We start from the raw sequence: 11768 nt of genomic DNA on the forward strand, positions 1-11768 counted from the left end.
CAAAAAGCAGATTATTGGTCTCTAAACAAAATTATGTCTTTTCCCTTAACTTTCCCCTTAACTACTGAATGGAAGCTACGAATGTGAAGCTGACTTCAGCTTCGTGCAGGGAGCAGAGAGTGTGTGTGCGGAGTCTCCGCTGCTGCCACACAGCGTGCTGCAGGAATGAGGCTAAACCTGTCCGAGGCCCAGCCCTTCGCTTCTGCACTTTTTTACCCGCACTTTGACGGCAGATTTGACCCAGCTTCACTGCGCATTCATCAGACTAACAGCCGGCTGCAGCGGTGAAGCAGCGCGGTGTGAAGGAAGAGCGGATTTCTGTGCAAACCCCGAGATATCAGAGGGATGTGTTAGCAGGAAGAGTTACATAACTACAATATACAGGCTACTATGAACACAGCTAAGGCTTGAGCACCAGCCATGGGTGCACGCGTAGGGGGGTGGAGGGTGGCCCAGTTGTGTCTGTCTGCAAATTCCCCCAATAAACAAACAAACAAATAAATAAATAATATTAATAATATTTTGTTCTTAAATGAAAAGTCCATATCGAAGTAGGCTGCATATTAAATTTAAAAAGTCATCTGTATAGAATGTGAATTTATTTATAGGGGTAGGAATAAATTAATGTGTTCTTCCTTCTTTTCCTCACATTTACTTTTTTTTCCTGATATTTTTTTGGGGCATTTTTGTTTTTAATTGATGGGACAGTACAAGTGTGAAAGGGGGAGAGAGAGAGAGAGAGGGGGTGACACGCAGCAAGGGGCCGAGGCCAGAAATCGAACCCGTGGCCGCTGGAGTGAGGACACAGCCTCTGTACGTGAGGCACCCGCTCAGTCCACTGAGCCAGCAGGCGCCCCATTCATTTATTCATCTTATTTATTTATTTTTTGTTTGCTTTCCTTTTTTTTTATATACTTCTTTTAAGTCCCCTTCTCACACTTTTTACAAAATTATTTGTTTACTTTTTGTTTTTTTGTAATTTCTTCTGAGTCCTTTTCAAGTATGTGATTTTTTAAGTTTAAGTAGTTTGTTTATTTGTTCATTGAGATAAAGGTTTTGTGTAGGATTTTTTTTTAACCTTTTTGCTTTTGTTCATTGCACTTGGCTGTAAGACTTATTTGCTTTTATTTATGTGTTTTTGTTGCTTTTTTTTAATAAAAAAAAAAATTAATTACTCTGCCCCCTTTTTTCCACTTTATTTATCAGATCTTATATTATCCTTAAAATTGGATTTTATTATGTTTTTGTCTTGTCTATGTCATTTCGTGTAAAGTACTTCATGCATGTAATTTCTTTGCTGTAACGCACGCTGGGCTGCATTTCTTTTATGAAAGGTGCTATACAGATTCAGTGTATTATTACTTATTTTTTTAAGATTTTTTGCTTGTTTTTTTTCCTTTTTACACATTTTAAAGTCTTCATGTATATTTGGTTGTGTATTTTGTTTTTGTACATTTACATAAACCGATTTTAAAAAGAACAACAAAAAAGCAGGTGTAGAATCATCATTTTTACTTTTGCTGCACTTTGTACAACTTGTAGATGGATGTTTTTGTGATCTTTTCAAAAATGTAACCATAAATTCAGTCACAAAGGTATCACTGAGAAAAAAAACACACCAAAATGCTTTAACATACTTAAAAACATAAACCTGGTTTTAACAGTTTTGCTAAACTCCTGAAAAAAGCATCTTTCTGTCTGCTCGTACGACTTCATCTTTTCCAGAAGAGATTTTTTTCTGTCCATGTGCTTTTAATAATTTAATGACTCAGCCCGTCTCCTCACCGTGAAAATATGTTTTCTTTCATTATAACAACGTGGTCGATGAATAAAAACCACAAAGATCGCTGAATCACCACCAAGAATCACTGTGAATCTTAACTGTCTCTGATGTGAATAAAGAGGCGACTGCAGCAGCTTCCATCTCTGCAGGAGTCACACACACACACACACACACACACACACACACACACACACACACACACACACACACACACACACACACACACACTCGCACTGCCAATCATGTTATTCCACTCTTTGCTATTTGGGGGTGAAAGCTGCTCTCAGCGTGATCCCGCTGTGCCGGGCGGCTCAGGTGACTCTCAGGATGTGATGCAGTAATAACCGTCCGCCTGCAGCAGCTGTAACGGAGAAATAGTTCAAAAACAAAATGTCATAATAACAAACATTTTGACAAAATGGTACAAATCTTCATTTAAAAATGAAAATAGAGAACCCAATTTGTTTCCAAATTACATACTAAGATTCAGTTTGTATTCAAGAAATCAATGTTTTTCACCGTTTCGTCGAGTTACAGAGACGAGCTCTGATGGTCGTCGATGGAACAGCTGCGTCAGAAAAACACGGACAATTCAACTGCACAAAGAGAAAACAAAATCTTTATTTTTAATATTTAAAGATTTGTTTTGTTTCTTTAGTTTTCTGAGATCTTCCTGAAGCCGCTCGGAGTCGTTTTTTCTTTGTGTGTTGACGGAAAAACCATCAAATCAAAACTTCACTCAAAAATCAAAGAAATTCTGTTTTTTTTTTTAGTTTTGGGAACTTTTTGTAACTTTGTCACGTGTTAGTAACAGGTGTAAAAGTGCAGTCACATTAACACTGTTCACTCATTAAAGGCCCAGTCTGCAGGATTTAAGGTAAGTTAAGAAACATAACACATCTACCTTGTATATATGGGCAGAGTGGAATATAACATTTATAACTTTGTTTTTGTTTGTGTACAATAACCTGAAAATAAGAATCGTTGTGTGTTTATTTTAGAATAAGTCGTTTTTATCTACATACAAAGTCCTCTACAGAGTCTTCAGTCTTTCTACAGTAACTTCTGCCCAAAAAACGCCGGAACTGCCAACGTGTTACCCAGCGTTTCCATTTTCATTCTTTTAGTCTCACGTGAGACAAACGTATCCATGAATCTAACATCATTTAACATCCGCGCTGACGCATCGGTGTCACTCAACGTGTTTTTTAAGCTCTGCTTCAGAGTGAACCAAAACAGAAAACGCACGTTTGAATTTGTCCGCCTCGGCGAGTTTTTCACACTCGAAGGACTTCCTTCGCTGAGGTTGTGTGTTGTGTGCAGAATACTTTTTGTGTGCAGAGCTGTTTGTGATTTTTCTCAGAAATAAATCTGTTGAGTCGCCGTCAGTTATCGTGACTCAGCACGTGACGTTTTCCTCGTGGTTACGCTGCCTTCTTGTCTCTCTGGTAGCCGTGTTTTTTATGCGGTCTGGATTTGAGTCTCAAAGTTGATTCGCTCTTCATTGACTCCCTTTTCTTCCCCGTGAGCTCCTCCCCTCCTGGTTTCCATAGCAACAGCTGAGCATCCTCTCCCCCGGTGACCAGAGCCTCAGCTGCCGCATCCCACAGGAAGCAGCGTACTGTGGAGGAGTGGCCGCCCTCGAGGGTCCTCAGCAGACGCAGCCCCTCGTGGTCACACTCCATCAGGTGCAGATCGCCGCTGTTCGTCCCTCCGACCACCAGCAGCTTCTGCGCCTCCTCCAGCCACCTCCCTCCCACCAGGTAATCCACGCCGCCGCCGTCAGCCAGCAGCGTCAGACCTCGAGCATCAGAGGTGCTGAAGACGGTGAGGGGCTCGTCCGTGTCCAGCTGACCCAGGTCCCACAGGTGCAGCCCCTCGTCGTGGCTGAGGCACAGCAGCTGCGTGTAGTCCGCGCCGCACCAACACACGGAGCCCGCGGACGAGTCGCTGTTACAGGTGGCCTGCAGCGCCTCCTCCTCCGCCCCGCGGCTCAGGTCAAACACGTTCACCAGGCCGTCTGTGGAGCCGGACGCCAGGCGGTCTTTGTCTCGGGGGTGGAAGCACACCTGTGTGACATCATCGCTGTGCGACTCAGAGTACACCCCGAGCAGCCCGCCGCCGGGCTTCCTGACGTCCCAGAAAACCAGGAAGCTGTCCTCGTCGTTGACCTGCTCGGTGCCGGCGCACAGGAGCGCGTCGCTGCAGCTCAAGTCGAAGCTGCAGAAGCTGTGTGACGAGTCGCTTTTAAACACCTGCGCTGCGTCTGTCCCGGGGCGGCGGACGTCCCACCCGCGGACCGTCCCGTCAGCAGAACCAGAGTAGAGGAAGTGAGGGGACGTGTGGGAGAAAACGACCCCGCAGAGCGGCCCGCTGTGGCCCCGATACTCGCCCAGCAGGTTCAGCGTGTCCTTGTCGTGGAGGTGGACGGTGAAGTTGGAGCAGGACACGGCGAGCAGACCGGACGGCTGCAGAGCAACGTCCAGCAGGTAGGTGGGCTCCTCCGGGCGAGACCGCCGAGCGATGGACAAACCTTTGACCTTCTCCTCCAAACGCTCCATGACGTCAGAGACTCAACCACACTGAGCACGGAGAAGAAAAACACGCATTTCAGGGACGTTTCCGGAGCGACGTCTTTCAAATCACGTCTTAAAAACATTTTTATAGACTTGCTTTTATGTGATATTGTCTTTGAATAATCTTTTAACGCATCGTTTTACTCTCTTTAACCTGCTTCTTATTATCATTTTTATTAATGATGAGTGTTTATTGCCTTTATTTTAATCTTTGATCTGCTTAAATTAGAGTAATTTCCTTCTCCACATTTTACTTGCTTATTAGAAAACTGTATTTGTATATGTTTTTGTACACATTGCTATTTTATTATTTTTGTTCTAAATGTTCTTAATTGTGGTTTTGTCATTAGGGGGCAGGGGTGGGGTGTGTCATTTATTTTATTCTGTCAACATTTTTATTTGAGAGGTGTTTGTGTTTAAGCTTGAAAAGTGCTATATAAATAAGATTATAATTCATATTAATTAATTAATAATTATTTTGTATTTTATATTATGAAACATGTTTCTGCCTCTAACGTCTCTGCCTCTGTTTAATTATCACCTCTTTGTTTTTTCTTTTGCCTCTGATTTGTTTTGTCTGTCAAAGCGCTTTGTAAACTGTGTTTTTAAAGGGGCTATATAAATAAAGTTATATAAAATAAAATTAAAATACTCGCTTGGAATTGTGTTAAGACCAATTTTCCAATCACTTGCCCAAATTTTTATTTTAGCCTAAAACATGACTTTTGAAAAGAAAAAGTTAAATGATATATGTTAAATGTTGAAAAAAAAAAAAATATTTGGCATTTCTGGAAGGTTTTCTGGGCGATTTTGTGTTTCTCAATCTGCATGTGAGATTCAACTATTTGAATTCCCATAATGACGAGTTTAAGGGAAGGAATTAAACTATTTTACAAAAAAAGATGCTGCTGTTCATTTCGAGATTGTACAATGCAACATCAGAAAAAAAGTTCCCATATTTAAGCATTTTTAAGACTTCTGAAAATTTAATTTAAGTCTTTTTTATAGGCCACCAAATAAGGTCTTATTTTTAAATAATGAATTAAATGCCCTTTAAGACCATTTAAGGATCTGCAGGAACCTTGTTTGCTGTTTATGCATAAAAAACACCAAAATAAATTCCATGTTTGCAAAAACCTTCGTGGCAATAAACCAGATTCTGATATATAAAATATGTTAAACAATATCATAGTAACAACTGGTTAAAATGTGTCCCCTTCTTCTATTGAAAGACTCAGTTCAGAATCCAAACACTGTTATGTAACTTTGCTTATTGACAATATTAACGTGTACATAAAGTTTTTTTACTGTTGCATTAATTACAATCAGTGACACAACAAACGACGACGAGTAAGCAGCTCATTATAAATATCGCCTTCTTTCACAATAATAACGTAAAGTTTAGTAGGTGTCAGCTACGCCGAATTAGGCACAAGAGCATAACAATTTCTTATGGCTATAATTTGTATTCGATGTGATATTATTTTCTTCGCAATTAAACAAATAAACAAAAAATACACAATTTTTAAATGAAGTTCGGCGTTAGCTTCTTCACGCGTCAGGGATTCGAGCTGAAATCGGCTCACAGTGACCGTTTAAAGCTGTTATTATGTTTGTGTGTTATGTGCTGTTTTATAATGTAGCGTGTGTTATTATTTTAAACTTACCTGTTTGCTAGAAATCTCCACAAATTACAGAAAATCAACTGAAAACCTTGTAGATTACTTGGAAACTTCTGTCGCCATTCTGGATAAAACGCCGCTGTACAGTTTAACGATATAATGAGCAATTTTAACGATAATAAAATATAAATACAAATAAAAACAGATATAAAAAACTCGTGAGAAGCACCGATAATATTATCACACCACTCACTCTAAAGCATGAGGACATACCATGTGTCCCACTATTTACAGCCGGGTGGGAACCCTCCCTTCAATAAAAGGTTCCGCTGTTATTGGAAAAAAAAAACAAATATTCATTTAACACAAATTATGTTGAAGAATAAAAATAATACCCCGAAATATAAAATAATGGCACCGCGATTAAATAAGACATGGATTAATCAGAAGACGTCGTGGCACTCAATTTAAATTTATTTTTGTCTATTTTTGGGGAAAAGTGAATTTTAGTATACCTTTGCAATAACTCCTCTGCAGATGTAAAATAAGTAAGTTTTAATTATATATTTTTTAAATCGTTCTAATAAACATACAATTGATTTTGTTTCATAATTTCACACTGGGCTGATCTTATATCTTTTTTCCCAAAATATAATTAAAATATAATCACTTACTTCATTATAAGAATAACTGACCCCGGATTATAACTTTAAATCTATTTATCTATTTCCACCATTATAGGACACTAAAATTCATAATTTATATAATCAAAACAACCTTTTATTTTCTACCTTTCCTTTTGCACATGACATTTAGGAAAGGCATCTACAGTACAATAAACTGAAACCATTTACCCCATGTTTTAAGCTGTTTAATAAAATTTAAAGATTCCCCTTTAGAGATCAGTAATAAATACAAACCTGTCAGTATATTTGAATAAAAAACACCGGAGTTGAGTTCAGGTGTGAGTCCTCGGTCGTCCAGCAGGTGGGAGCAGCAGCTTGCAGTTCTCTGACTTAATGAGGCTTTTTAAAGCTTTCCGGCTGACCCAAATCTGCAGACACATCAACAAATGAAATAAAACCTCAGTTTTAACCTGCAGAGGATTTTACCGTCACCTCAGGTTTAGAAACAAACACAGAAGAGAAGAAAAATATGACTCATACTCTTGTTTTTTTAATACATTTTCCAGCTTGTGTTAATGTTGTTGCACTCTGTCTTCATGATGAAGCCCAAAATGTTTACTGCCTGCTCAGTTATTATATATATATATATATAATATATATATATATATATATATATATACTGTATATATATTCTATAGGGTTAAAGCTATTTAACGTGTTATTTCAATGCTGACACTGAGCTGAGAAACCCTGAAAAAATGTGGTAAATGTTGCTCATTGCTTAAAAGTTTTCCAGGCACACAGAGCAGATTAATGTGTGATCCTTGAAACGAAGGTTTAACCATCACCTGGTGGACCTTGAACTGTCCAGCGTGACATATTTTTCTCACAGTTTAAGGAAAAACCCTAAAACTGGCCTGTGTAACTTCCTGTACAAAAAACATTCAATGTGATAATTTATTGACCAAAGACTCTGACGCAGATTGAATCAAAAAATATGTTTAAACATTTGAACCTCTTTTGTGTGCTGCTTTTCTCAAGTTTTTAAACCTTTGAATGTTGACAAAATTGATTCTTTTAAAAACATGGGAAAAAATAAACACTTTGGTAGGAAATGTCCTGCAAATTTCAGGAAATTAGTAGATTTAGAAAATGTTGGGTTTTTTTTTTAACAAACTAGGAAAAAAAATTCCAAAGAACTAAATCCAAAATTATCATAATTATATCTTTATACATTATTTTTATAGAGTTATAGGGATTTGTAAGCATTTTTTATTTAATTCCCTTTTTTTGTTTGTGTTGTTTGCTTTTTTTTTTAACTTTTAACTTCCCTTTTTTTATGTTGTTTTTTGTTCTTTTTTCAGGTAACTTTTGTTTTTCTTTTTTTTATTTGTTTACTTAAATTTTATTCTTTTTAATTTATGTTTTATTTCTTTTATTTGTGGTTTTATTGCTTCTGTTGTTGTTGTTTTTGGTCTAATTCTTTGTAGCATTTTATTTTGAAATTTTATGTTTTGCATCTTGCATTATTTGTACGTTTGGTTTTAATTTGATTTTAACTCTACGTTTGTTTGTCAAAGCACTTTGGAAACGTTGTTTTTAAAGTTGCTCTGTAAATAAAGTTATTATTTTGAAGTTATTCTTCTCAACTATTTGAAAGAAAAATCAAGCCAGAGCAGCAAGTATATAATGTTTTATCGTCTTTTTTTATTTCAGTTAATTTCACACAAATAATCAGACAGAAATGGATCCTCATTGAATCACAGATCAAATCCAACAATAAAACCTGCAGATATAAAAAGAAAATACTGTGAAAATGCAGAAAAGGTTCTTTAATGTCCACACGTGTCACATCAGGACACAACTCAACTGGTTTTATGACGAAAAAAAGGGGAAATATTCATTTCATTCTATAATGAAAAATATGACGCCTGTTTTAAATAAACTTTCTGAAAATTTTACAGTTTTAAACAATTTAACAACTGATTTGATGAAACCAAACTGATTCGGAAAAAACACAAAACTCATTTAGACAATTTTTATCATGCAGACAGTGAATTAAAATAGAATCAAAAGTTTAAAATCAAACACTTTTGAATTTATTTAACTTTGACATTTAAGTTTCAGCTACAGTCACAAACAGACAGTGACGGGAAACTTCACTCATTTCTTCCACATTAACGCAGCAACAAAGTGCAAAAGGCGACATGACGGGACAAAGTGAAAAAGAGTCAAAAGTTTTCACAAGAAACATAAAATGTTCCTGAACAACCATAAAGGCACTGAAGGGAAGCGAGGAGCAGCTGCAGACACGCAGATCAACCACTCCACTTATTTGGTCAAAGAGGAAAAGAAACATAAAAAAGTCTCTCAAATCCAGAATTTAAGAAAAAAAAACCCTGAAAATGTGACCTGTTTTCAGTTGATTAAAATTATAATGTATGCATTTACCAAAAAAAACTTTTTTTGACTTTAGTGATTGAGAGGACAAACTGTTTGGTCTCATTATGACAATTATGGTACAAAAACAAAATCTGGGAGTTCTTTGCAAAGTCTGGTGTTTTCTCAGGAGGATAACCACAAAATCTGGTGTCATAAAAACAAATTTGGAAAATATGACAATGTAATTTTGGGGTGATTTATATGTTTTTTTTTTAGAAAATTAATTGTTGATATTAAATTTAATTCGGATATCTTAGCAAATACAGTTTGAACAAAGTGGGATTATAAAAAAATAAATACATTTTGATCCTCGGATTGTAAAACTTTTGGGGGATACGAACAGTTAGTTAAATTTGGTATTAAAACACATAAACCAAACTCCTCTGACACCAATATTTGTTTTTCAAGCCCTTCCAAACTTTGCAGACACACAAAAAATCTGACATTTAACCATTTTTGTGTGTATTAGTTTATGGAGAAGAAGTTGTTGAAATCTATGGTCACAAGTTTGACTTTTAATCAGTCTGCGTGAAAACGATCTCAGCACAGGATTAACAGGATCTGCATCTTCTGATGACAAATCAAAAAAAAAAGAAAGAGAACAGGGACAAACTTCCTGTTTCACTGGTTCAGAGAGGAAACCACATTCAGACAAAAAAATGCTACAACAAACAGAATTAAGTTCGTGCACGAGGCAAGGCCACAGGAAGTGAAAGGAGCCGGGCAGCGGCGACGCCTCGTCCGCCTCAAACATCAATCACAGCCGCACAGACGCGCAGGTGAAGCCGCTCCGTTTGAGAAAATGTCAGCAGGTTTAGTTTTTCAATATGAATTCTTTTCAGAAAGTGACAAGTTCTGACGGTTTTAAAGGGATAAAATAATTTATAATCAGCAAATCAAATAGCTTAAACAGAAATAATCAGTTATTGTCAGTGATGAAAGGAGCATTTATCTAGTATTGATCTTTAACTGAAGTAAACACAGAATTAATATCAATATTATTTTATTGACTGTAGAAGGGCAGCGATATTATTTCAAGTACTGTATATTTAAAATTGTGATAATTTTTTGCCATCTTATAAAATTCTATAGAACAAAAAATAGTCGTATTAATTAAAAAAAGAAAATAATCTGAAGTTGCAGCTGTGGCTTAAATATAAAAAACAACAGATGTGCCTGAAATCATTTCATCTGTGTGCAACAGTGGCTGGATATTACTTTACTTTACTGACTAAATCAGCTCTTTAAAGCAGAAATGAAAAGAAGATGAGACTTCACAGGACACCAAAAAACAAAAAAAAATAAATAAATAAAAAACAAATTAAAACAGCACAAAACAAATGGAAACTGAAGCATTTCTGAGACTGCAGGTCAAATTGTTAAAATTCAGATTTACCGTACAAATGAAGATATGCTTTATGTTCTGTTTATGTGCTGAGATATGTCTGTTGTTTGTTTGTTTGTTTGTTTTTTAGATGGCTGTACTGTTTATACTGAAGCGTCTGTTTTATTTTCTTCATATGATATTTAATTAATCCAAAGACAAATAAAAACTTAAATGACAGAAAAAATAATCTGATTTAAAACTCACATTGTCCTGAAGTCTTTTTGAATTTCAGTTTCCTCCTTCAGTTTACGTTTGTGACCAGCTTCACCCGCGCTGCCCGGCTCAGGGGGACACAGTGCATTCTGGGAACAGTGCATTCATATTGGGACAGTACCGTACACAAACAACAACAGCACACAGCTCTGTGCTGCACCTGCTGCCCTCACCCAAGCAAATTAAGACTCAAGAAAAGTTTGTTTTTCTCTGGACTTTTGTTGGTCTTCAGCTCAGAGAGCAGCAGCACCTGAACGCCAGCTGAGCTCTACAAGTGCCCTCGAGCAAGGCACTTCACCCACAGCTGCTGCAGCGGACAACCACGAGGAGGAATGTGCGAACGAAACATCAGGCGTCTGTCCAGATGTTCGGTCTTTATCTCAAAGAGACTCGAGATAAAACGCTGCACAGTAAAACGTGTCGGACCGACTCTGAAAACACCAAAAACATCACTTATATCGCTGATTAATGATCTCCAGCTACAGAAATCAAACACAGCCTCACGTTACGTAATGTAACAGGCAGACTCATTCACACCTCAAGAGCAACTCAATGTAATCTAATCTGAGGTTTCGGGTCGTGTTTGGTGCCACCAATAACCATTTTAACCCTTTGATCAACATCACTTTTCACCTTTGACAAGTATTTAAACCTCTAAAACCTGAGAAAAATGGTTTGTTTTATTCCCAAAACACGGGGAAGAAGGCAAAGAGCAACTTGGTTAGAAATATCCCACAAATTGCAAAAAAAATGAATATTAAGGAAGTTTTATTTCTAAATAGCTCAACTATATTTAATTATATTCATAATCATAATTATGTATGAAAAATTATGTTGTTGATTTTTTATTTTTTTTAGCACCTTTTCAGGTCATTGTCTTGGCTTTTTTTTAAACTCTCCTTTTATTTTTGCACATTTTTATAGGTTTTTAAAAAACATTCTCTTTTTTCCCTAAATTTCTTTTTTTCTTTCTCTTAAAACTTATTTTTTGCATATTTTGGGTCATTTCCTCTTAAGCTGCTTGTTGCCATCTTTCCATGTTTTTGAAAGAAATCGAGCCAATTTTCTCGTGTTTTCAAGGGTTAAACAAGGAAGAAATAAAACGTTCTCAACTACAGG

The 11768-nt window shown here is 36.8% G+C and overlaps 1 protein-coding gene across 2 annotated transcripts; it reads right to left on the minus strand.

Moving 5' to 3' along the window:
• Positions 1-1527: 1527 nt before the first annotated feature.
• On the minus strand, positions 1528-6241 carry wdr89 (WD repeat domain 89). Of its 2 annotated transcripts, none has more exons than XM_042500972.1 (3): positions 6027-6241; positions 2303-4365; positions 1528-2144 (listed from the first exon to the last, which is right to left on the minus strand). In XM_042500972.1, the coding sequence occupies exon 2, from the start codon at positions 4342-4344 to the stop codon at positions 3208-3210; it is 1137 nt and encodes a 378-aa protein (XP_042356906.1). In that variant the 5' UTR covers positions 4345-4365; positions 6027-6241; the 3' UTR covers positions 1528-2144; positions 2303-3207. The 2 variants fall into 2 exon arrangements, with proteins under 2 accessions (XP_042356906.1, XP_042356907.1); XM_042500973.1 differs by having other exon boundaries at positions 2264-4365.
• Between the last annotated feature and the right edge of the window lie 5527 nt (positions 6242-11768).

The sequence above is a fragment of the Plectropomus leopardus genome, chromosome 14, assembly GCF_008729295.1.
Source record: "Plectropomus leopardus isolate mb chromosome 14, YSFRI_Pleo_2.0, whole genome shotgun sequence".
NCBI lineage: Eukaryota > Metazoa > Chordata > Actinopteri > Perciformes > Serranidae > Plectropomus > Plectropomus leopardus.

Excerpts from the sequence above, each read along its gene's own strand:
- wdr89 (XM_042500972.1), bottom strand. The coding sequence starts at position 4,344 with ATGGAGCGTTTGGAGGAGAAGGTCAAAGGTTTGTCCATCGCTCGGCGG.